The sequence below is a fragment of the Gymnoscopelus braueri genome (genome assembly GCF_963280865.1).
Source record: "Gymnoscopelus braueri genome assembly, chromosome: 19".
In the NCBI taxonomy this organism is placed as follows: Eukaryota; Metazoa; Chordata; class Actinopteri; order Myctophiformes; family Myctophidae; genus Gymnoscopelus; species Gymnoscopelus braueri.
The window spans coordinates 39065481-39093013 of record NC_137621.1 but is presented as its reverse complement, the minus strand read 5'-3'; the positions used below and the strand labels follow the sequence as shown (position 1 = coordinate 39093013).

At 40.9% G+C, this 27533-nt stretch overlaps 1 protein-coding gene across 1 annotated transcript in view; it reads right to left on the bottom strand.

The window, feature by feature from the left end:
• Positions 1-17523, bottom strand: part of LOC308074796 (CD109 antigen-like) — a gene marked incomplete at both ends in the record, with an annotated part of 151423 nt that extends 133900 nt beyond the window's left edge. Inside the window, 18 exons of the mRNA XM_080414296.1 lie at positions 689-907; positions 1106-1201; positions 2295-2394; positions 3756-3846; positions 4546-4615; positions 6712-6789; positions 7385-7531; positions 9440-9502; positions 9589-9693; positions 10343-10534; positions 10622-10731; positions 12384-12423; positions 12625-12750; positions 12870-13100; positions 13983-14169; positions 14443-14453; positions 16926-16969; positions 17460-17523. Of these exons, the coding sequence (XP_080270422.1) occupies positions 689-907; positions 1106-1201; positions 2295-2394; positions 3756-3846; positions 4546-4615; positions 6712-6789; positions 7385-7531; positions 9440-9502; positions 9589-9693; positions 10343-10534; positions 10622-10731; positions 12384-12423; positions 12625-12750; positions 12870-13100; positions 13983-14169; positions 14443-14453; positions 16926-16969; positions 17460-17523 (1974 nt within the window). The remainder of the gene's footprint in view (positions 1-688; positions 908-1105; positions 1202-2294; positions 2395-3755; positions 3847-4545; positions 4616-6711; positions 6790-7384; positions 7532-9439; positions 9503-9588; positions 9694-10342; positions 10535-10621; positions 10732-12383; positions 12424-12624; positions 12751-12869; positions 13101-13982; positions 14170-14442; positions 14454-16925; positions 16970-17459) is intronic.
• Positions 17524-27533: the final 10010 nt, after the last annotated feature.

The window sequence follows — 27533 nt, the reverse complement described above, 5'->3', positions numbered from 1 at the left end:
TTTTATGTAGCGGTCTGGAGGAAGGTAGGCTACAACTATAAAAGCTGCAATCCGTAATTTTTATGTCGTATCCGGGACTCGGGCCGGGTCTCCCACATGCGACACCAAATTTCTACCACTCATGCAAGAGGCAATCCCTCCTTGGCCAGGGAGATATTGCGCTTGAGAGCTTAAGGCAGTACTAGTTGTAAACTCGTAGTAGGTGTTCTATACCCGATTCGAGGGTCGAAAATGTCTCAGTCGAAGAGTAGGGACACTACCTCCAGCACAATGTTCTGGTTGTACAGTATTAACCCATTAAGACCTGAGGCCGATTCTAAAAAAAATGTCTAAATCCTAACAGTTTTTTGAAAGAAAATCTAAAAAATAAAAGAAATCTGCGTTCCCGGTCTTAAAGGGTTAACATACTGTAACATACAGAGTTGTTAAAATAACATTTTATACGCAAAAATAAGTTCTGGATTGCAGCTTTAAATAAAACCTACTGCTTTCACAGCGGACCAAATAAAGCTTTTATTACAAACGCGTTATTCATACGTTGCAAATCCTGGGAGAATTGTGTTCCACTTGACATTCACCAAAGCTTACAAGGGCTTAGTTTAAGTTAGATGAATTGGATAGATGGCTTGTGTTGAGTTATTTGGGCTTGGAATCTGAGATCTTATCCGTCAGTTAAGTGGTGTTTTACCTTCACGAGCACAGTCCGGACAACTTTGGCTGAGGCCTCGTTTGCCACGGCATCCACAGATATTTCCATTTGGCCCACAGCCACAGGCCGGATGGGGAACAGGGCCGAGGCAGAGCCCCGACTCCCCACAGTGACTATCCGCGAGTTCACCACAGAGATTTCTCCTTGTTCTGCCAGGACAAACTCATAGGCCTCATTCTGCTCTACCAGTAGGCCAACCTACGGAAAAAAAGACACGTGGGAAAATGGGGCAGAAAAGGGGAAATAAGATCAAGAATGGATCATTCATGGTATGGTACACTAGACTGTGAGAGTCACCTTCAAGAGATTGTCATGCAGTAGTATCGAAAGCAGAACATCTTACTTATACAAAAATTACTTTTGCCACAACAGTGAAGGTCAATTTAATTTCCAAACCTCCATTTCCTGCTCGAGATTGTTGAAGATTTTCACCTCCAGTACAATTTCCTCTCCTCTGACTAGGCAGGCTGGGACATCTAGGGACAAGAAGTTCTGGCACACAATAGAAGGGCACAAAATCAAACTCAAGAGTAACGTTGGCTATTATTAGTGTAAGTAATGGGTGTGTAGGATTATTTCAGTTAGCTATTAGGCCATTCACACTGAGCACTATAAAATATAGTTTTAAAAAGTCAAGTGGATGACAGTTCACACCGACTATAAAGAAACGATATAGTTATAGTTATCTTTATAGTCATAGTGCTCAGTGCGAATGGCACTTAAGTCATTCTGCATACAAACATCTGCGAAATGCCTAAATTGTAAATTGTGAGTAAGATAATTATTTTGGATGAGAGTATCTCATATTCTAGGATTGAAGGAGGATTCAAAAACATTTTCATGTCATGGACCCACAAATTGACATTTATGGAACTCTCTCATTTGAAAAGATTCTGTTTTAGGGACCATGATATATGACGACACGTGATGTTTGATATGTTTTGATCTAAATTAAATTGTCTAATTGTACATGAGGAATAGATTGGCCATCTCCAGTTATACTCTCACACTACAGTTATACTCTCACACTACAGTTATACTCTCACACTATGGCCCTTCTAATACATCATCCATGTACATCTGCTCTGTGCCGCTCTTTGTTTGAGTTTTCTCACTCCCCCACCCGACTCCTTCAGGTAACAATGTCACAAAAGTCATGTCTCCTCTACACCCGAGACCAAAACTCAGTCCTGCACTGCTAGTGACTGGGGGGTCGACGTCAATGCACTGCCTCAATCACTCTATCTGTTACATTTCATTGCTGTCGGGCAGAAACCTCTTATCTACATATTCTAACTTACTGAGTTTTTTTCGTAAATTAATGCCCTACTTGATCATACTACAGCGTCACACAAAAGCATCAACGTAGTAGATCTGCAAGCTTGAAACGCGGCGCGAAGCGATCTGCTACTTTTGCGGCTTTTGAATTTGAATCTTGAAAAGTAACAGTTTTGGACATATGAGGTTTCCGCCCGACAGAGACGATTTTATACTTACTGTATATTCACGTCATCATCCCCACTTCAAACTGTAATACGAACGATCTCAAACTTGTGAATAGAAAACGGGTTTCTACCGTACGTACCGGTTCAGGAGTAGTGGCCTGTGGCTCAGGTGTGATCCCCGCCACCTCTCTCCGAAACCTGATGCCATGTGCTGCAGGTACCTGCGGACTTTCCCACACCCTGGTACAAGAGAAAGGAGTGCTCAGTCCCAAATAGGGCTGCAACTGTTAACTATTTACTTAACGATTACTTTTTTGTTTAATTGAATAATTGATTAAGCACTTAAAGGTAGGGTAAGTGATTTACTTTGGTTAAAATAAGGAGTCTCCCATGTCTTTCCAGCTCTTTATTAAGCAGAAAATGCATTTTCAGTGCTCTCTCCTGATTGGCTTTAATGTTGTCACCTACCTGAAAATGTACTATATTCTGTTTACTAAAGAGCTGGAGAGACCCCTGTAACCGAACAAACGCTCTGTAGCAATGATTACTATCAGAATATAGTACTTTAACCTTTTTAACAAAAAAATAATAATACCAAAAAATATCACTTACCCTACCTTTAAGCATCACCACACACGCTTGTGCAAAACATAGTAAAAATAGCTACACACTTGCAGATTGGCTATTTTCATAATTTTTTTGCCCAAAATAGTGATAGATTATTATTGATTATTTTGTTAACTTCAATTATCGATAATTTTTTATAATCGATTAGTTTGATTAACTGTTAACAATACGAGTGACATAGCATTGTAATTCCTAGGAAACTTAACTTAGCAACAGAAAAGGCCTCAGTTACTAATTACGTACAATATGCTAAACCCAAAGTCTATGAGATGTAAAATCATTCTTGAAAGAAATATCTACATGTAATATTCATGACAATTTCAGCCACAGCGACATATACTGTATGGATGGCTAGTGCTCTTCTGGACAGACTATGACAACTGTTTGAATAGCAGGGGAAACACTGTGTGACTAGGCTCAATCTATCTACCGGTACTTATCTTCATATAACCAGTGGTGTAAAGTAACAAAGTACATTTACTCAAGTACTGTACTTAAGTACAATTTTGAGGTACTTTTACTTTACTGGAGTATTTCCAATTGTCTATACTTTTACTTCTACTCCACTACATCTCGGAGGCTAATATTGTACTTTTACTCCACTACAATTATTTGAAAACTTTAGTTACTATTTACTTTGCAGATATAAATTATTATTACTTTAAAACATACATTAACCACTTTAGCCTATTTTCAAACATTTTAGAACTTTTACTTTTGGTACATTAAGTACATTTTGATACCAATACCTTTTGTACTTTTACTCAAGTACATTTTGAATTCCGGAATTTTACTTGTAACAGAGCACTTCTACAGTACAATGCAGTATTGATACTGTTACTTAAGTAAAACATCCGAGTACTTTTTCCACCACTGCATGAAACTGCGGATAGTCCTTCCAATGTGGTTTTCTGAACACATTGCTAACAAGCGCGACAGCATACTTCATGCAGGATGTGACCCCAAGTGCTCACCTAGCATCAGTGTCCATCTGTGGCCAGGTGTCAACAGAGCCCTGCTCCATCCATTGTCTCCAGTAGTTCTCCGTCATCAGGATATCACCTCCTGATGGACCTTAAGGAGAAACAGAATAACAGTGGTGTAAAGTAACTAAGTACAGTTACTCAAGTACTGTACTTAAGTACAATTCTGAGGTATTTTTTTTACTTTATTTGAGTATTTCCAATTTTCTGTACTTTTACTTCTACTCCACTACAGCTCAGAGGCAAATATTGTACTTTTACTCCACTACAATTATTTGAAATCTTTAGTTACTTTATAGATTTTGATTATTATTACATAACATACATTAGCCACTTCAGCCCTATATATTCATTTTGGCCATTTGAAAATACGCATTGTGAGCTTGTAGATCTGCTATTTTCTAAAGATTTTTATACATTTGAAAACTTGAAATGGGACATTCTACATAATGAGTACTTTTACTTTGGTACTTTAAGTACATGTTGATGCCAATACTTTTGCACTTTTACTCAAGTACATTTTGAATTCCGGACTTTTACTTAAGTAACAGAGTATTTCTATATTGCAGTATTGATACTTTCACTTAAGTAAAAATTGTGAGTACTTTTTCCACCACAGCATATCCTACAGTACTTGCAATGTGGGTTGATCTCCAGAAGAGGGAACCAAAACAAAACTATGTTGCCTTCTAGTTAGACTTGGGAGACCAGAAAAAAATGGGAATCAAAACCTACACAAGGACTGTTTATTACATTCAGCATAATAATAATATCATCATACCCTTTTCCTGTTCGTGAGCCTGTTGTGTCATATGCAGCCTGGCATCGGTCAGCACCATGACATTACACTCCTGCAGTGAGCGAGAGACAGTTCAGATGTTTACAGTCAGTACAGTATAAGCAAAACTGAGCCAAAAGTACGTAAACATGCTTTGTTAGTCTGTGAACGAAAACAAAAGCGTGACTTACATTTTCATTGTGAGGTTAAGCGGCGCATCGCTGGCACGATAATAAAGGCGATACAGTAGAATATAAGTCACTGTGCTATCCTTTACATTGTGAAATATGAATCCTGTATGAAATATAGGTCAGATCCCAGTAGTGGAGAGTAACTAAGTAAATTTACTCAAGTACGATTTTGAGGTATTTTTTCTTTGCTGGAGTATTTCAAGTTTTCAGTATTTTTATGTCTACTCGACTACATCTCAGAGCCAAATATTGCACTTTTACTTGTAACAGCGTATTTCTCCGTTGCAGTATTGATACTTTTTACTTAAGTACAAAATGTGAGTACTTTTCTCCACCACTGTACAGATCCCGACTTGTGATGCAAGACGGGGTGATCTCGAGGGGGCTTAGGATGAGCTCGGGTTCAATGGGGTCTATTCTGACACACTCACACACACAAAACCTGCCAGCAGTACGGAGCCACTAAAGGTCACCCTCAGCCAATCCTAAGTGCCGTGGCTTTGTCCCTGGGCATTATGTATTCTTCCACACCCCCAGGTCTAGCTCCCGCCCTCACATCCTAAACACTAGAGTTACCAGCTCATAGAAATGGCAAAGTCACCCCCGAACAAAAGCAGATGGATAGATTACATCCAGTCTGACCAGTCCGAGCAATATGCTACAGTGTCACTTTCGGAATGATATCATGGGTTAAAGCAAAATTAAATCTCACGACTTAAACATGTTGTGAGGCCATGTCGTAATCTGTGATTCGTGAAACAGTGTGAAAGGAGCACACACACACACACACACACACACACACACACACACACACACACCACCCCCCCCCCCCCCACACACACATAGAGGCTAGCGTCGTGTTTCATAAGCAATTAGTCGGAATATGTAAAATGATTATGTTTTTGTAGCCATACAGCCAACCAGTTGAAGAAAGAGGGTTTAACTTTTGCTTTTGTGAAATATCTGAGCTCATCAGGATTTTCTGGAAGATTGAACACGTATTCTATCACTATTTGACCTCTTTAATCTTAAAATAACCAATAATTGAAAATAGACAATCTACAAGCTCACAACGTGTCACGCTGGAATGGAATCCAAATGACTTAAATCAGTCATTGTGACTGTGAACTTGAATCCATGTGTAGATTTGTTTTGCTAAAGCAAAAATTACAATCATTTTATTTAGATTACAGTCGCATGTTGTTTAGACAGATACTAGGTTTGATGTTTACCTGGTATCCTAGTTTCTTTGAAGCATTACATTGTTCTCTTTGCACTCTACTTGTGTGACTATAGAGTTCGTGCGTGCTTACTCTGCACTTTTGAGTTTGCTTTTAGCAGACGCTCATATGCAGAGCGTCTGCTAAATACCAGAATTGTAAATTAGTACAGTAGCTGACACATTAAGTGTCTCAAACACTTGTTTGGGGAGCTGTCAAAATTGTCTGATTACGCGACAGTATGAAGATTATCATGACAGATTTGCAATCAAACTATAAGCTTGGACAAAATAGAAATCACACAAATCTGACCGTTATCTAAACAGGCTCTGTGCATTCTGGTCTTTGGAAGCATGTTTGTACACAGAAGGTTGAGTTTCAGTCATAAAATCTATCCAAAAACATGAGGCATATTGTGTTGCATGTTTCCACTAAAAGGCCTGACTTATACTTAGTTGTGCACCGGTGTCCCGCACCACAAATAGACGATCTACAAGCTCACGACGTGTCGCCCAGCGACGTGTTGTGAGCATGTAGATCGGCCTTTTGTGGTGAACAACACCGGCATACATAAGTACATAATAAGTCGCCCTTTAGAAGTTTATCTTTGGGGGATCTCCCAAGTGTCTAATATGTCTCATGAAGAATGTGTTTTGCCTTTGTGGATCACAACACATGAGATGATGAATGGCAGGTAATGCTGCTACCTGCGTGACAGTATTTGTTCAGTGAAGTCTGCCCAGTGCCAGCATTCCTACCTGGGGTTCAATGACGGTGGCAGCAAGGAACACCTGGTCCCTTATCCCGGCTTTGTCACTCCTCCAGTTTAGAGGCATCTGAAGAAAATGGCACACAGCGAGCGACAGATTAAGGTTAATAAACACCAGACCATTGATAGATCATTTTATTTTAATCTTAAATTGTTCCTGTAAATTTAGTAATTATGCCAATTTCCATCCATGTGTATAGTCCCCGTCATTGCTGACCCCTACTGTTGGTCTTGGGGAGGGTATACATAACCATGTGTCTCCTCCGATACACATGCAATTGCCAGCCGCTACTTTTCACCAGACAGTGAGGAGTTTCACCGGGAGGGTGTTACACATGCGGAGGAACACGCCATCCCTCCCAGTTCCACTCCCTGCTGAACGGGCGCGGTTTTCAAATCAAAACCAACAGGTTATATAAATCAGGCCTAAATACATAATGCGTTACTCTTACTTACTATGAAGCATTAGATCCAAAACTAATCAGTTGCGTCACTTGCGTGCCAAATAATACCTAGTTTGTACTATATTTATAATAAATAATATATATATATAGTTTGCCAGAATGTATGTATATTTCTAGCACTAAATACTCTCTGGAAATTCAGTGATTGGTCAATTCCGTGATGAGTAAAATTACATTGTTGAGTTGATGAATGGGTACATGAACTGAATCTTTGGTGACCCCTCCTTCAGGGTCGAAACAGTAGATGGTGATACAGGCCTCAGGAGACCAAGACGTCTTTGGAGTCAGAGAAAAGGATGAAGAAGTCTTTGTTCCGGCTGCCACCACTTGACCCCTCGAGCTGACCTGGAAAAATGGCAGAGCGAAAATAATTGTTAGCCAGCTTGCAGCACTTTTTGAGAGAAACAGCGAAACTTTTGAATTCTTCCAAGTGTTGATTACTATCAGGTTGATCAAAATCTCCCCTCTGGAAAGTGATACCAGACAATTACCAGCAACAATTGGCACAAAAAAACAATGTCTTGCCCCAGACAGGCTCCTCTTTCTTCAGCATTGTTTATACTGCACAGTATCTTTACTGTATCTATTGTAGTGTTGTATTACTGTATGTCTGTGTGTGCTGTATATTAGCAAAAGCACCAAATTATTAATGTACTGTATGTAACTATCCTGGGGATTCTGATATACCAATACAGTGACTTTTGAGTTTTCTTGATAGCGACTTACGCATCTCCAATCAATGGGCTGATCATGGCCAATAAATCTATGTCAACATGTGTAGTCGGGTCATTTTGGGGTTGCCAATTTTGGGAAATAGATAGGTAAAACAGTTTGCTCCTGAAAAGAGAGAAAATCTCTCGATCTATTGGTCAATCTTCGTAGCTACTCTCACCTATGGTCATGAAATGTGGGTCATGACTAGCCTGACACTCAGTCTGAATTTATTTCGTTTCACGCCATTATTCAGTCTGAAAGCCCTCTCAATGCAGCCGATTTCTGAGATGGGGGCGTGGCCAAAGTTTTTTTTTTCAAAGACTCTTTGGCGATTGGTTCATACTGGATTATCCCGATCCCGATTCGTCGTACAGATGTTCAACCGAGAAACACCCGCCTTCGACAGCGTCACCAGACCCTGAATGCGCGGCAAACGATTCAGGGGGTGGAGCCAGGCTAGGTCATGACCGAAAGAACAAGATCTTGGATACAAGCAGCTGAAATGGGTTTTCTCAGGAGGGTGGTTGGCATCTCCCTTAGGGATACGGTAAGAAGCTCAGTCACCCAGGAGACTGAGTAGAGCCACTGCTCCATTACATGGAAAGGAGGAAACTGAGGTGGTTGAGGCATCTAATACCGATGACTTCCTGGGCGCCTCCCCAGGGAGGTTTTCCAGTCACACCCAGCTGGTTAAGAGACCACGGGGGAAATCGAGGACCAGATGGGGGGGATTATATCTCCACGATGACCTGGGAACACCTCGGGATGCCCCAGTTAGAGTTAGCCAAGGAAAGGGAAGTCTGGGATTCTCTGCTGGAACTGTTACCTCCGCGACCCGACTTCGGATAAGCGGACAGAGATGGATGCAGAATTAAAGACCAGAAACGAGATAAACCGAGATAACCTACATGTTTAGTTGTAGTGCGCTGTTCATTTACATGTGACCAAACATACCACGTAGTGAAGTTCTCTGGGTTGAAAAGTGCTCTCAACATCTACCAGACCCTGAATGCGTGGCAAACGATTCAGGGGGTGGAGCCAGGCTAGGTCATGACCGAAAGAACAAGATCTTGGATACAAGCAGCTGAAATGGGTTTTCTCAGGAGGGTGGTTGGCATTTCCCTTAGGGATACGGTAAGAAGCTCAGTCACCCAGGAGACTGAGTAGAGCCACTGCTCCATTACATGGAAAGGAGGGAACTGAGGTGGTTGAGGCATCTAATACTGATGACTTCCTGGGCGCCTCCCCAGGGAGGGTTTCCAGTCACACCCAGCTGGTTAAGAGACCACGGGGGAAATCGAGGACCAGATGGGGGGGATTATATCTCCACGATGACCTGGGAACACCTCGGGATGCCCCAGTTAGAGTTAGCCAAGGAAAGGGAAGTCTGGGATTCTCTGCTGGAACTGTTACCTCCGCGACCCGACTTCGGATAAGCGGACAGAGATGGATGCAGAATTAAAGACCAGAAACGAGATAAACTGAGAACCTACATGTTTAGTTGTAGTGCGCTGTTCATTTACATGTGACCAAACATACCACGTAGTGAAGTTCTCTGGGTTGAAAAGTGCTCTCAACATCTACTGCAAGGGGCACTCCGGCCTGGAATAAAATGCCACATAAAAAGTGTCAATTCACATTACAATGTATTCATAAATACATTGATATTTGTTCAATATCTACGTTACCTGTGTAGGAAAGGAGCTGACAGGTAGGATCTGAATGTATGAGCCACTAGGAGACGTGTGGCCACTGTAGAGCTCCAAAGTCTCTGCACCGGACATAAACTTGGCCTGCATGCAACAACACATCAAAATGAGGACTCAAGGTTAAATTGATGATTTCATACTCAATTTATGAATTGCGAGATATAATACGGCATAGCACAATGGAACAACTGCATTCTTGGTTGTAGTCATTGGTTCATCACACAAAAAAGAAACCAATATCTACATAAATCTGTCAGGTTTTTGGAGCGTTGGCTCACAATAGGCTCTATGCACAGTAGCCATATTGGAAAGAAATTGGGCCTCTTCCTTACTTTCTTCACAGGTTTTACCAATGATTCTAATGAAGGCTCTGTTCCATTTCATGTAGCACAGTGGTTCTCAAACCTTTTCAAGGACCCCCATAACTCTGAAAGTGTTATGAGTGTGTTACTGAGAGAACCAAATGGACCCTTATGGGTCCATTTTGTTCCATTTGTACACTCTCAGAGTTTCACATCTTTCTAAGGGGACATTTAGAACCCCCCCCCCATGCACAATATCAGCACCTTGACTCTGTTTGACCAGAATGGAACAGAGCCTTCATTAGTATCATTGGTAACACCTGTGAAGGAAGTAAAGAAGAGGCCAATTTTTTTTCCAAAATGGAGCCTATTACATACTGTATATAACTGTGTTGAAATTACCAACCTTAAAAACAGTCTTTAGCACCCACCTGGATAAAAAGCGACTCCACTGTATCCTGTAACCTAAACCTGACGTGGACAACCCCGTCCTCGGGCACCGCAAGCGTCATCGTTGTGGATTTGGCATCCGTCTTGGATGTTCTCTGCGTGACTTCAACCGTCACAGGGCTCATCAACTCTGAGGGGCTCAGTGGCTCTCTGTCATACCTGGATATCTTCAGCTGTGAAATACGTTAGGCATCTCATTGGTCTGTAGATCACTGAAGCAACTGTTCATTTTTATTGTAAACATGATGACTTTGACTTACATTTGCGGCAAAATGTAATGATGGCTTTGGTACATGAGGAAAATTGTCGAACGTTAGCTGGTAGGTGTTCTTCATAAAATGCACATCAACCACACTGTTCACTTTAAATCCTATAACAGAAGAGAGCATATTGTAGTCATAGGAACACATTTGTTGAACAAATGTGAAATGTATTTTCCACATTAAATACAGAAAAACTAAATACGCCTCACTAACCTGTCGAGATCTCAGTGACACATGCAGTCATTTGCATGACAATATTATTATTATTCCCAGCCGAACTGTATTGGTGGAGGTCTGAAAGTTGATCTTTACTGAAGGAAAACTGTGCTGACCCATGGATCTGAAAACATGGGGCAAAAATGAAGATGACCATGGCTTTTTGGTCCTGTAGTGTAGTAAAAAGGCAACATAACAAGGAAGACATGCAGACGGTCTCTTTATAAAGGCTTGAATCAAAATGAAGCATTGCGTGAGTTCATGCAGAACATATGCTCCAGCTGTTATCAACTGTCAGCCTGCCGATCAGTCACACTTTTCTAAACGCCAATCACAGCCTGTTCTACAACAAGGCGGTCCATTTAAAAATGACTTCCTACTTCACTTGATCACCGCTACTCAATGCTGCTACGTATGCTGCTGCTGGCAAAGCTTCATGTCTCCACCACCTGAGCCTCTACCTTTCTAGTTCAGAGCCTTGCAGGGCTCAAAAAATGATACTGAAACTCAATCTTTTGTCTGGCTTTCGAGTTCAACTGAATTCAATGCACTGCATTCCCAGATTTATTATGGCATGCTGCTTGGCTGAGGGCTGCCCATTGGTCCGACAGCCCATAATTCCCAATAGTCTGATAAATGTTAAGTTAATGTGAGGTTAGGATAAGGGTATTATCTTTTATTTATATTTTTTTGTTTGTTTTGTTTTTGTTTTGTATTTGTGTAAATGTGTCTACTGACACTCACCCTGTTATGATTATGTTAACATAATTTGTATGTACATTGTCTTGTATGTAGGTCTAAGTCTGTTGTAGACTAAATGTTCCTTTAAAAATCTCAAAATAAAAGGGTAAAAAAAGGGCCAGGCTTAGTTATAATGTGCAATGTCAGACCAATGGTACTCCAAAACAATGGGCCATCAGACTAATGTCGTGGCACACAAGTATTCAATTTGTTGCAATGAACGGTTAAATCTCATCTATGACGTGTGAGTGTTCCTGACTGAACTGGGGACGTTGTGAATGTGCCGTCAAGGTGCTAACTGGGCAGCTAGCAAAATCCTGAGGGATCATTTAATTCTGAGAGTTAAATCATGAAATGAACACTCCAGATTTTACGGTGTAATGGGACTTATTGGACAGCTATAGACTCACCTCTTTGGTTTCAGTCAAGCTCAATGGAATGCCAGAGTCATGCACAGCTGATGTGACAGAGACAGACAGTGTCCCCTGTACAGGTTGTCCGCTAGAGTCCCTAGGGAGATACACACACATGTTATAGAAACATCATCATCATTACACTGCTGGTCGCTCTCGACTCAGCCAAATGAAAGATCATTTGGAAATAACACTCACTGGGCTGTCACAGTTCCTGAGACGTCATCTCCAACTAGGATTACTGGAGAAGTCTTTACCATTACCTCAAAGTGGGGAGGCTCTGTAAAGGTGAGACAGTCAAATTAGAAGGAGCAGTACTAATTAAGTGTGTAATTTAAAAAAATTAAATGTAATAAATTCATAATATTAATAGTTCTTTAAAAGGTTACCGTAGGTTTCAACAATAAAGGATTTTTCATCTGTCATGTCCTGTACAGGATAAGAGAGTAGAAGGTGAATGTATCTTTTGTGAAGTATGCCATCATTTAACTCTGTAACAACATCTTCCCACGCTTTTGCAAAGTCATCCATTCATCTGACAGCAGTCATTTGTACAACAGCACCTAATCCTAGAACATTATGTGGTAATGCTATAATCATGCATTCGTATACACTATACAGCAAGCCTACATTGACTGTAGCCGTGATCCTCCACTGTCCATTGGGAGAGGCGTGGGACAATGGAAATTCTGTCGACACAATTCCCAGGTGACTGTCCACAGAATCCCACCGTTGGACGACATTACCTCCGGGGTCCTGATCAAAAACAAAAGGAACCATCAGCAGAACCCCACAATGGGTGTCGGTGACCAGAAACCTATTCAACTCCCTTGGTGTCAATGTCTCACGCGGCAGACTGAGAGACCCACCCGTACGGATACGTCCACCCTGCCTCCGTATGGATAATCGCCTGTCTGGACAGAAACGGCTCTGATTCTGACGGTATCTCCGGGTTGGTAGCGGGACCTGTCCGTCTGAATGAAGGTCGAGACAGTTCTGCTGTTGAAGCGGAGCTTGGTGGTGTTGGAGAAGATGAGCTTGTCATCCTGGTAGCCCCTTACCTCCAGGGACAAGGGAGGACTCTGGCTTATAGAGCTTCCAGAGATCTAAAGAACGGACAGACAAGATTCTTAGAGTGAAGTGTACCTGTGCACAGTGGCAGATTATCTAAACCAGTAGTTCTCAAACTTTCAGTTTGTCAAGGACCCCCAGATTGATATGTATTTGGCCACAGACCCCCATCTGAAAATGTTCTGTGCCAGGGACCCCCAGAAGAGAAGATTTATGTTTTTAAAAAAATCTAAATTATTCAAAAGTTTCCAAACATGTTCGATATTTTCCAAAGATTTTCTAAAATAGCAGATGTACAAGCTCTGTGAGCTTGTAGATCTGCTATTTTTGAATAGCCACCGTATAAATGGATTAAGTGGTTACAATTATTGTGATGCTACATTAACTACTTTTGTGGGGGACCCATTGGTACCCCCCCCCCCCCCTGCCCCCCAATGACCCCACTTTGAGAACAAATGATCTAAACGCTACAACCTTAGCATATGAATCACTTGGTTATGAAACAGAAGATTTGAGCTGTCTAAATTTGAACAAAGAGAGAAGGAAAAAAGATACTCACCGGAGGTAGTGTGAGAATCCCAGTCAAGCCTTTAAAAGAAAACAATGCTTTAGTACAGTTTTGATTTGGCAAGTTAACATAGCTAGATAGACATGTATTAATCCCATGGGGAAAATTAAGTTGTCACGGCAGCACAGTAGTTATGAAACGCAGATTAAAAAATTAAAAAAAGAGTAGCAGGTAGTAGAGTCCTCAGACCAAACAATATCAATATCAGCAGTAAAATGATGTATGAATCAAAAATACAAATTTTTAGTGTCATCTTTCAGTTGATTAATTTGTAATATTCCATGTTTTACAGCTGTGAGAAAACATGACAACATAGACATTGTGGATAATGTATGCATAGTTGATAAACATCATCTGCTGCATTCCCAGTGCTACCTCCTTGGAAGGTGTCTTCTGCCAGGGCTAAAGCGGAGGCGCCCTGCGTCACTTGGGCCAACACTCTAACGGGAGAGTCTGTGAGGATGGTGACAGCCAGTGGCGTGGGGGTCCCGGCCTGTAGCACCACTGGACCTGAGATCAGATACATGGAGCCCATACTGGACCGGGGGAGGAACAAGCAGTGGTCACTGAATAGCGGAACTAAAGGAGAATAAATCTCAGAATCTCACTATGCTCTCTTCCCCTATTCGAACTCTTCCTCTAAAATTTAGAGACGGTAATTAGTCTAAATAGGAAGTATTTAGAGTCTAAATACAATGTTAAAAAAATATATATATATCACCCACTCTTTTACAACTGTAATCGTGTGATGTAAAGTTGATTCTGATTTATTTCTGTGCCATTAAAATGATCGTTATACTGTATCTTACCTGGACGAATCCTGGGAAGAAGCAGGTACGATAGACCACACCACAAATAAACACACTCTGAGGAGCCAAATCCCATCCATACTTCAGCTGCGTGCTCGGCTAGACGTCCACAACTATTAGTCGCTCTCAGCCCGGACTTACAACCTGAGCAACTCACTCGCCGCGCTATTAGTACACCCGTACCTCAGCGACAAAAGCCCACCTACCGTCCCATGTCAAAGCCCAGGGGGCTTGATTCACATGTTGGACACATGCTCACATCTACACACTCACAAATACTACCTCAAAATATTTCCCCTCACACACAGTACGCATGCGCGTTCTCTTCCCATTATACTGCTTTGTTATTGTCCATAGTAGAACTGACACAGACACTCTTTACACCCCCCCTAGAGGGGATTCTCCCATCTCCCTTTTCAGAGTCGAACAATTCCCTACTCCTGCCCAAAGCATTGGTGACATATAGCGGTGTCACCGTATCCCCCTAAACATGTGACTCAAATATCACGAGAAGAATGCATCCACACACCAGAAATCCTGAGTCTTGATTTAATTCTGAGAGTGTTAAAAATGGACCCGAACGGGTCCATTTTTAACACTCTCAGAGTTGAATCAACACTCAGGATTTAGCTGTGTACTGTACTGTACTATACTATACAGTACATAATGAATACATAACCAAAGGTCTGGTCATGGTTTGTTTCAGGACACGTCAGGTGGAGCAGTGCTTCTCAAATATTTTAATATCTCCACTTCGTCCTCGGACGATATCAAGGACCTTCAAATTGAGGCGGATTAAGGTGCGGACCCCCCCCCCCAATGTGAAAGTATTTGTTGCCAGGGGCCCTCCATAAGAGAAGATATTAGATGTTTAGATTCAGCCACGTCATTATTTTTTACAGGTGTAAAACAGTGGGTGACATTAGTTTTTGTGCAAGCTCTATCGTTTTGATGTCCGATTAAGTTAGAGTAGATTAGGTGGGGAGAGAGAAACCTATGATCTGAATAGTGAATAGTCATTCTTATACTGTACATTCTCTCATTGGATTACCTTCTAGCTGATGAAATTATAGTGAAATTAACCTCCATCAATCTGGTATCCCTATTTTGAGCATGTCATGGGCACACAAAATAGTAATTGAAAACAAATACTGCTTAAACCAGTGGTTCTCAACCTGTTCAGGCCGCGACCCCTCAAAATAATCATAATTTAACTGGGGGGACCCCCCACCCTGACAAGCAATTGGAATTGTAGGAGTTGAGGCATCACATTTAGTTTGAAAATGTTTGAATCGGTTCCGGGGATAGATATTGTGAAAATAGCAGATCTACAAGCTCACGACGCCTTGCGACGTGTTGTGAGCTTGTAGATCGTCTAGTTTCATACTTTTTGCCTTTCTTATTTGACAATTTGGCCAATGTTTGACCAGTTTAATTCTAAGGTACTAAAAATGTCTTAACAGTCCTTAAATTGTCACTTCACTGTCATGAGAACCACTGGCTTAAACGGTTCCTTGTTTTGCCGTGGACCCCCCTGCGACCTGCGTACCCCCCTGAGTAAGCTGGAGGTCCCCAGACCCCACATTGAGAACCACTTCATGTGGAAAACAAGAGAGTGAGGCAGGTATCATTGTGAACATGATAACTAACTTAACAACTCACTCACATGTAGCTCTGAATAGGACTATTATTAGAGCAGGACCATGGGCTATTGTGGACATGTCATGAGCATGAGTCCACAGTATCAGGTTTAGCTCATTAATTGTGCTATGTAATAATACATAAGTATGACTTTTCCATTACAGCAGCGTGTCACATTTTTGCAGGGTTTGATGAATCAGAACGGTGACCAGTCTCCAACATGGGTCTCATGTTTACTGCTAACCAATTTTTTTATACATTTTAATTGAACAAAATGCACAATTATGGGGCCGTAAGCGCTGATAATTCCTCCAGGGTTTTCTGTTGTTCTTGTAAAGAAGGAAGAAGTTCCACTGTATCATCAAATATTGTGTGGATTTCAGTGTTTTGCTAAATATACTGTGCCCTGTGATGGTGGTGGTAAAAAAAAAAATTGTGACACTGTCATACAACAAAGTATGAAGCAAACATGAAAAAAAATATTTTCATATTCCATATTTATATTCATATATTATTTCAATATAGCAGAGCAGTGTCCGGGATTTTTTTGTTCATGAAATGATTTTTTAAAAGTTTGCATCAGTTTTCACTGTCCAACACACCTGCATCCGAATGAAGTGGATGTGCGAATACTTCCTTTACATTATGATTATACAACAAAGTATAAAATATGCTATTTCTTTGTGACACTGTGATACAACAACGTATAAAATATACTATTTCTTTAAGACACAATACAACAAAGTATAAAATAGGGCTTAAGTGATTGAAGTGGTTAAGGTAGTTCAGGTGACCACCAAAGTCATTGTTTTCACACAACCCTGCGAAGTGAAAACAAACACCTCCAGCTCAGCATCAGAAAGACTAAGGAGCTGGTGGTGAACTACTGGTGGAGCAAGAAAAGAGGGGAGTGGGTGGGGATGGAGAACACAGACGTTCCTTGGAGTACACAAGAACAATAAACTGGACTGAACTGACAACACTACAGGAAGGGGCGGAGCAAACCGTTCTTCCTGGCTCAGGTCCTGTAATAGCCAGTGTGTCCGCTTCTTTGCTCACGTTTATGTGGGATAACTGAGTCCTGTTTGACTATGGCACATTGACTACTGGGACGTACACTTCAGGACTGTTCTCTTTAAGAGTTCCCCCTATAGCATTTCCTTGACCGGGGTCCCCCAGGGGTCTATCCTTGGCCCCCTCACCTTTTTTCCTCTGCCAAATCGCAATAGCATATCTACAAGCTCACAACGCGTCACGTTGGGATGCGTTGTTTTCTCCACATTTTGGCCTTCCTTTGAGACAGTCATACAATTCATATATTCATACATTGTTGATTGACAGTATATACATGATATTACAATTACCCAGATACTCACGGTTGAAGACTGGTTGACAGTGCAGGGATCCAGTCACCAGGGGTTTCAGGTGCTGCAGGACCATCTCGGCATCTCCCGTACAGGATAACTGGACTGTAGTCATTTACAATGATATATGTATGCGTCTATGTATGAATACAGAAGTGAGTGAGTGAGTGAGTGTATGTGTGTGTGTGTGTGTGTGTGAGAAGTGTTGGGACTCGTGTGGTGTGACCCAAGTGCACAGCAAGGAAGAGGCAAATTGAGGGTTAAAGCCCAAAAGGGCGATTTATTTAACCACAGGTTAAACACAAGGGGAGGAAGAGGGGTGTGGGCTCCGCAGGTTGGCACAACTCAGCTTGGGATACGATACCAGGTACTAGAGAGGAGAGGAGAAGCAGTGTCAGTGACAAATTCACAAGGGAGAAAACAGTGCACAGCAACTGCGTGAAGTTTAACTGGCTATCTCTACAACACTGGGAAACTAAAGTAGGCTGGCTATATTTCACCAACCTGGACTGGTTAAGATCTGGCGCTTAGCTGCATGCCCGCCCTCTGTGCGCAGCAGCCATATTATCACTTCCTTCACAGGTGTTACCAATGACACTAATGAAGACTCTGTTCCATTTAGTGTAGCACAGTGGTTCTCAAGACTTTTTTCATTTCCACGACCCCCGTATCTCTGAGAGTGTACAAATGGAACCAAATGGACCCTTACCCTTACGGGTCCATTTGGTTCCATTTGTACACTTTCAGAGTTACACATCAAGGTCAAAGTCGATGACACAATTATCTCTAGCAAAGAAGAGATTACCTATTTGGGTTGTGTTCTTGACAAATACCTGACAGGTGAAAGCATGGCTACAAAGGTGGTCAAAAGAGTAAACCAGAGAACCAAATTTATGGGCAGAGTTTCCTCTTTTGTCAACCCTCAGGCCCTCAGGACACTCTCTGGGGCCCTGATTCAACCACTTTTTGACTATGCTTGCACCTCCTGGTACTCCAACACCTCAGTGTCACTGAAGACTAAGCTTCAAACCTCCCAAAACAAACTGATTCGGCTACTCCTCGGATTGGGGCCCATGACCCACCTTTCTCCCACCCATTTTGCCAGCCTAGGCTGGCTCAGGGTGGAAGACAGGGTTAAACAACTAAAAATGGGACTGGCCTTCAAAATTGTAAATGCAAATTTGCCCGATATGCCCCCTATTCCCGCATATCTGAGTAAATACCTCCAAAAGGTTAGCGACACCCACAGTCACAATACCAGAGGGAGCGTTAACAACAATTTGGTACCACCCACCCATAAATCAAACATGGGCAAATTCTCCTTCTACAGCACTGCCACCCAGGATTGGAATAGTCTAACTCCATCCCTCAAAAAATGCAGTTTGCTTGGCTCATTTAAAAGAGCCTTAAAAAATCACCTTTCAGGAGGCCAAAGGTGGAGGTAGTACCATTTTCCCATTAGACAGCAGTCCCCCCCCCCCCTGTTCTTGTACATAATTTTTTTCCCCTCTTTTTTATTTTTTTTTGTTGTACATAATGTTATATATTTATTTTTTTGGCTGTTTATTTTGTAATGATATTTGAACTGTGGTGCCACTATATATGCTATGAATTAAATACCAAGGCCCTCATTGGAAACAAGTCCGCAAGGACTTTTATGAATGGACCTGTTAGACAAAGTATTTTAAATGTAACTGTGCTGTTTTACATTTTTTGCCTAATAAAATATTCAATCAATCAATAAGGGGCCATTTGGAACCCCCTCAAGGAACCATGAGGGTCCCTGTACCCCAATTTTAGACCCACTGGTGTATTAGACTAGAGTGTTTCTAGTAGTGAGCCAACGTGCACAATATCAGCACCCTGACTACGTTTATTTGACCAGCATGTAAGAGAGCCTTCATTAGTATCATTGGCAACATCTGTGAATTTCATCACACTATGGCTGCTGTGCATAGAGCCAGGGAGATTGGTAACGGGAGATAGGTGCGCTGAGGGGTGCTGTCGTGTGCTCTGGGCGTCCTCTTGTGGCGCTTACGAGTACAGAGAGTCCACAGCACATTGATGTGGAGGCAAAGGAGAGCGAGACGTAACAATAATATGAAAGAATTCAGATTCACAAAACATTTAAAGACTTTATCATGGTCCTTCAAACGTGTATTAAAATGTTTTTACTGAAAAATTCACTCCAGTGTTCTGAGGCCTTTTCAGCTGTAATGAGTTTTCAAATAATTGTAGTGGAGTAAAAGTACAATATTTTCCTCAGATGTAGTGGAGAAGTAGTGAAAGTATTGAAAATTGTAAATACTCCACTTAAGTAAAAAAAAAAAATCCTCAAAATTGTACTTAAGTACTGTACTTGAGTAAATGTTACTTTACACAAGTAAGACGCGCGAACGCGGGAAGCGAACGCAGCTCGAAAATGTTGTGTATTTACGGACTTGTAATCCGTGTTATTTCACCGTGATGGGGAGAGCGTAGAGAGAAAGTCACGTGACTGCCTCCGCCTCGTATTGAAGTTAATGGGGGGGATATGGTTCTCCTATGCACGGAGTTTCGGAGTTCCTAGTCATCTATGCGCATCGGGTTGGTTTCATAGTAAGCTCCACTCTGAGATCTGTCAGCAGCCAATGAGAGCGTGAGTCACATTGGGGCGCGGCTGCACTCTGAGATGTGTCAGCAGCCAATGAGAGCGTGTGCACACAATACTGCACACGCACACACAACCCGAGCAGGGTTTCATAGTAAGCTCCACTTCGCGTGGAGGCGCGCCTCCTTCCGCTGCGTTCGCAACCACTGCTATTTAGGCCTAGTAAATGCCAATTAGAGATGTTAATGATTAATCGTTAATCAATTAATTACTGTTAAGAATTTAACAGATTTGATGTTGCTCTCTATAGGCATGGGAAGTATAAGAATGTGTCTCTTCTCTTGTATTGTGTTGTTTCTCTAGCTGACATGCAGTATAACTTTCATACCACAAGAGGGAGTACTTTACCCTTGCCATTGATTTAACACTGCAAACATATACATTGCATTTATACTGGATATTTCATTAGACAGTGGTGGAAAAAGTACTCACATTTTTTACTTAAGTAAAAGTATCATGTAAAAGTCCGGAATTCAAAATTTACTTGAGTAAAAGTACAAAAGTATTGGTATCAAAATGTACTTGAAGTACCAAAAGTAGAAAGTACTCATTATACAGAATGTCCCGTTTCACAAGTTATCATAATGTCTAAAATGTATAAAAATCTTTTGAAAATAGCAGCTCTACAAGCTCACAAGAGCTATTTTCAAAAAGACAAAGTTTAGATAGGGCTGAAGTGGTTACTGTAGGTTTTGTAATAATAATCCAAAATCTAAAAAGTATCTGTAACTATAAAGTTTTCAAATAATTGTAGTGGACTAAAAGTACAATATTTGTGTTTGAGATGTAGTGGAGTAGAAGTAAAAGTATAGAAAATTGTAGCCATGGTTCACATGACGCTGGTACCACAACACCAAGGCCTTAAAAATAAGGCTCCAGTCATCCCAAAACAAACTAGTAAGGCTACTTCTTGGCCTTAAACATACAACTCATCTAACCCCTGCTCATTTTGCTAGGGTCGGATGGCTCAGGTTTGAGGACAGAGTACGGCAACTTGCAATGGGCCTGGTCTGCAAGATACACCACAACATTGCGATACCAAATGTACCTGTCAAAGTATTTTCAAAACGTAAATGAAGTCCACAGTCACAACACCAAAGGCAGCTCCACTGATCATGTCCAACCCAGATTTGGCACAAATAAGGGGTTGAACTCGTTCTCCTGCTATGCAACACAAATGTGGAATGCCCTACCAAAAGTAGTGAAGGAGTGTAAAACCCTACTCACTTTCAAAACTGCCCTAAAAAAATACCTTCTGGAGGCTGCAATTCCAAACTGGCCCCTGTAAAAGTCATAACCTAACCCAGTTGACAACCCTGTTGCCAAATGAAAGACCATGTGACTTCATATGTGTTGATCATAATAAACTTGTTATCACTCTCAAATTATTAATAATGTAATAATTAATTTACATCCTTAAATTGAAATTTTACCCTGCTGGACTTCGATATGATAAATGTTTATAGCTCACATCTATAGAAAGAACACTTAGTTTGAAGTAAATAAGGCTTTTTTGGACAGTTATAGACAAAAATATTTGACCCTTTTGTGACCTTTGGCTTTGATCTTAAAGGGATAGTTCACCCCAAAAAATATTTTTTTCCTATCGATTAGTCACCCCATGAAGACTTGAATTCATGAATACTTTAGTTTTTGTCGCATTCCTAAGCCAATAATTTGATGACCAGCCGACCGGTAGGCAGCGGTTCCGGTAGGAGACACAAAGGAGACTCTTTGTGTCTCCTACCGGAACCACTGCTGGTCATCAAATTATTGGCTTAGGAATGCGTCAAAAACAAAAAAATATCCATGAATTCAAGTCTCCATGGGGTGACTAATCCATAGAAAACATGTCATTTTGGGGATGAACTATCCCTTTAACCCCCAAGATTCTAACAGGTAATTTAGGAACCAGTGTCACACCTGATTGATTGATTGAATACTTTATTTTTGAAGTTTGCAGAGAAAAAGCACATGGAAGTACAGTTTACAATACAAGGTCAACTAAAATGGATTGCCCTAGAAAGCCACAATGGCTTGTTTCAATGACCTTTTAAAAGTTTCATGTCATCTCAATCAGCTATCTCAAAATAGCTGATCTATAAGCTCACAACGTGTGGCATCATGAGGCGCTGTGAGCAGATCTGCTATTTTCACTATTGTAGCTATTTTCTTTTACATTTTGGGGAAATCTTTACATTTTCAATGCACTGATATCGAACATGAATTCTATTTGTATTTATTATTTGTATTTTTAAAAGCATGTGTATGCTTTTGAATAATTAAGTAGTTTTAAAAGCAAGCAGGCCTACTTGTACTTTAACTCAAGTACAAACTTTCACTTGTAACTGAGTAATATATTTGACCAGGACTCAGGAGTACTGGTGTTGAGTACTTTGTCCACCACTGGACATATATAAATGCAACAATGTGCACCACACCAGATATGCACTGCACCATCACCCACAAGTTCTGCACAGGGAACATGATCACCACGAAGCTCATCATTAAAGGCATCAAAACATGGGAATTATAATAATGTGTTGGTGCACGTTGGATCAACAGCAGATTCTCGTTTTGAAGAGACAGCAGGTGCATTCAGAGTCCCCAGAGTGAAACAACAGTCCTACACTGCCCCCTACTGTAGGTACTTGGATATTCTTGCAGCGGTCTTCAACGTTTTTCATAAACAAAAACATTAACGCACGCACGCACGCACGCACGCACGCACGCACGCACGCACACACACACACACACACACACACACACACACACACACACACACACACACACACACACACACACACACACACACACACACACACACACACACACACACACACACACACACACACACATCAATACACTGTCAATTATTGCAAATGTGTGAATGTATTCCCTTGGCGATCACAATGATACAATTAATGTTATAAAGGCATGTGTAAACAGAGCTACATTGCAGCAACAACAACAACCCTTGGAGTTAAATAAACACTAAAGAACAAAAAACTAAAAAGCATTTTTCCCCAGGATTTTGCAGGCACTTGGTATAAATAACAGGACCACAATGGAAACAAAACAAGCCACTAGTGCTTTTTGTGTTGTCAATCTTTTTGAGACAAAATAGTCCATTGTTAGAAAGAAGTCTGGTAGTAGGCTAGCCTATCTGTCTCTCAAGCGCTCCGCCACTAAAGGTGTGATCAGGGTGGATATGTGGGTGGGGTAGAGTGATAGCAGTGTTGCCAGATTGTGAGAGAAATAAGCAACCAGGTCTATAGGAAAACTGACTTTGTACAGTACAGGGTCAGTTCCGAATTGCAGCCACATGTAAGTGCTAGGGTTTTGAATTAAGGAGAGTAGGTATTCACTTTTTTTATGACTGTTGAGGGCATTCCACATTTTGGTGGCATAGCAGTAGAACGAATTTAACCCCTTGTTTGAGCCAAATCTGGGGGGAGCTTCCTCTGGTGTTGTGATTGGGGGGGTCCCTGGCACAAATTCATATTAATTTGGGGGTCCTTGACATTAAAATATTTGAGAACCAAAACTTAAACATTTGAAAACAAGTCCAAAATAAGCAACTATACTTTAGAAACCGCAACCCGCAACTACCAATATTTACAAGCAACTTTACAGAAAAACAAGCCCAAAGTGGCTTATAATAAGCGGACATGGCAACACTGGGTGATAATGCCACCTGCCCGCCTTTCTGAAGCCATTCAGTTCACCACACCTGATCTGGAAGGCACAGAGAGCAGACTTCGAAGTGTGCATCAAATCAGAAGCAAGACAGAGGTAATAAATAGGCTATTATTACGTTTTTAAGTTTTTATTGTAATTTTTTTTGCTCTATATATACTAAACTAAATGATCTCATGGAAAACCAGCTGCCACTTATTTTTGATGTGAACATTTGATTAATTGTTGGCAGGCTATAAATGTTTTAATTATGATTAACGGACACGATAACTCCAAATATTGGCGTGGCTTCAATAACTTTGCTCTGTGGATCAGATATTCCAAAATCTCCCTTTGACTCAACACATTTTATATTGATGACGATGATGAAACAGACCTCAAAGTCACTTAGAAATGTTCAATGTCATGTTGCTTTTGCTATTGATTATTTAAAAAAAATTCATACTGGGTTTTGTGATGTTATTGACAGAATGTGCATTCGTTTATGTGCTAATAATAGCCTAGTACAGTAGTCATATGAAGTGTCATTGTAGTGTATTCTCCTGGTTTGTTTAAGCTCTGTCTCTCAGAACTTCTGGTGTTTTAATAATGATTGATTTTGTTTTGAATGAATCAATTATACTATTTTTGAGGTGGATAAAAAGACCTATAGTGCAACAGAACAGAGACTTATGATCTCTTGGTTTTGTAAACAGTGTTTTATAATCATCCCCTTTATGAATCATCAAGAGCAGAAGTGAACCTCTAGTAGGATTTGTAGCTATAAGTCCATCAAATGCTTGTGTCCATCAAATACATCTACAAAATGCTGTCCCTAAAACTTTTCATTACAGGGTTAAACACATATTCTGACCCACAAAGTCCTAAATAGATTAAAGGCATGCATAGTCAAAAATAATTATTTTAACACACACTCAGTAAGTTGCACTATATAGCCTGTAGGGGGTGTCAGTCGCCTACCAAAGAGTTTGACAAACCTTCCTCTGGAATGTGCTATTTGAGTGGTTCTCAAACATTTTCATGTCAAGGACCCCCAAATAGATATGTATTTGGCCGGGGACCCCCATATAAGAGGTTACATTGATTTTGATGCTACATTAAGTCTTCCTGGGGACCCCCTACACCCTCAAGGACCCCCGGGACCCCACTTTGAGTAACACTGTACTATGATGCCCAGAACCACCTAGAATATTTTAAAGAGAGTTTTCATACTAACCTCCCTGTCCTTGGTGAAATCTCACGCCATTGTTTTAATAATTTTAGTACTTTATAGATAGGCTGCATATTGTTTGACTGCTGTGTAGGAATGTTGTGTCATCAACAGTCTAGATGTCATACTTTATGATTGTATATTGTCTGATGTGTTGTAAACATACAGCAGTGGTTCTCAAACTTTTCCATGTCAAGGACCCCCAAATTAATATGTATTTGGCTGCAGACCCCCATCTGAAAATATGTTGTGCCAGGGACCCATAGAAGAGAAAATTATTCCCGATTTTTCACAATCTTTCATAATATAAAAAAAAAAATGCAGATCTACAAGCTGACGCGTTGTGAGCTTTGTGTTTAAACTGTTTATGATGCTATATTAACTCATTTTGCACTCCCTCAAGGACCCCTGGTGGTCCCCGGACCCAAGTTTGAGAACCACTGACATACAGTATATTGTCTGATGTTGTTTGAAGTGATTACAGTGAGGCCAAATGTTACTTGGCTGAAATGTTACCTTGGTTTCTCAAAGGATTGAGATGTGCCAAGTTCTTCTCACCGTATTAAAGAGACACATTTCTGAACATTCCATTCCATGGGCTACAATGTTGGAGTTTGCACGTTGATTCTTTTATCTGCAGTGTACGTGTTTTCTAGCCCTGCCAATGACAAAATAGAACTAATGAGTGAATAAGGGGGTGGTATGTACATACAGAAAAATAATGATTGTTAAATGGTTCCAGTGAAAGAACCATCACCTATACTAAAGATACATTTTATTCATTGAATGGTTCTTCACGTTCCTCCTTTTTGTCAAAGTTGTTTGAGGAACAGGAAATGTTCTTTAAAGAACCTTGGTCTGAAAGGTTCTTTCTGGAATGGTTCTTCTATGGCATCACTCTGAAGAACCAGTTTCGGTTCCATTGGCACCTTTATTTTTCTGTGTGTAGGGCTAGGGTGGTCGATGACTGATTTAAGCAGTCACAGCTGGCCTGATAGATGGCAGCAGCTTCTGGGAAATAAAAATAACTTTGACCTAAAAACCTTGGCTAACATGCAATTTACCATTTACAATTTAGGTATTTAGCAGATGCTCTTAAAGGGCCATTCACGCCAAGCACTATAACTATAACTATATTGTTCGTCAGATTTGGCATCACAGTTTGGTTTGGCAATCTCTCAGTGCAACTGAGGTCCAAATTGCTCCGATTGGTGCAGACTGCAGGGAAGATTATAGGAGTAAGACAACTCCCCTCTCTGCAGTCTATTTACGAGCAGGCCACACTAAGACAGGCTCAGAAAATAGTTAGTGATGCTACCCATGTTCTACATGGAAAGTTTGCAATGATGCCCTCTGGGAGAAGGTATAGCGAACCAAAATGGAACTATGTCAGATTTAAAAAATCATTTGTACCGGTTGCAACTAAAATGCTAAACGAGGCTCGGAATCAGCATTGACCGTGAAGAGTAGATTGATCACTATCTGTGCACTTGTGTAATGTTGTGTCCCCTCCCCCTGTTATGTATTTTGTACTTGGTCTTGTCATTGTTTTGTGTGTGGCTGCAGCTGGGGTGAAAGCCCAGGCCAAATTTCCTTCGGGACAATAAAGTTTACCTTACCTTACCTTACCAGTCTTACCACTATAGTTGAGGTATGGACTCTAGCCATCCACAACGATTTTAAAACCACTTATTTACATTATTGAGCCTATATTTATTGGTGTTTGGATCCCATGTCTATACTATCTTCACCTAGATAAAAAGCTGGATGAACTGTAACTTCAAGTGTGTATGCTACGTCATCTAGCAAATTTGGCCTTGTGCATATAGAAGCTTGCTCAATTTGCGCTGTACACACCTTTGAATGTAACGTTTGAGCACATGCTCTTTCGTTGTTGTTTGTCTTTTCTTTGACATAGAGAGAAACAATGTATTAAAGCGATGTCCTCCCTTGACATCTGCGGAACACTCACGTCATGAGTGATTAGAGTGATTAGAGTGATTAGATTCAACCAGTTATTGCAACAAGTGGAATAGTTCTTGCAAAGGGCACGTCAGCCTTTCTCAACCTTATCTGCATATAATTGGTCTTCACTAATGCGCATAAGATGGTATTATTTCTGTCTACGTGCTTACAGTATGTGTCTCAGAGGTGGGCTGTGGCTAGTACAAAAACCTGCTTACCTAAGATTTCAAACTTTTTTTTATGCAGGAATAATGGCTTCTATTTCAGCATGCTAACTTTACAGGAAAAGAAAGGCCAGTTTCTATTAGCTTATCAATAATGTCTTTGCATACACAGGTTTCTGAAACTGTCCCCAACCCTCCTCTGAGGGCACAGAGCAAGTAAGCAGAGAAAATGGTGTCATCTTATAATGAGCACATTAGTGATTTATTTGTGAGAAGGAGCTGTAATTGGTTTGTGGGAAAGTGCGGCTGATTAACCATTTAAACCATATATACAGTACTTCTTTGACCGGAGTCCCCTAGGGGTCTATACTAGGCCCCCTCTTTCTTTCCCCTCTACA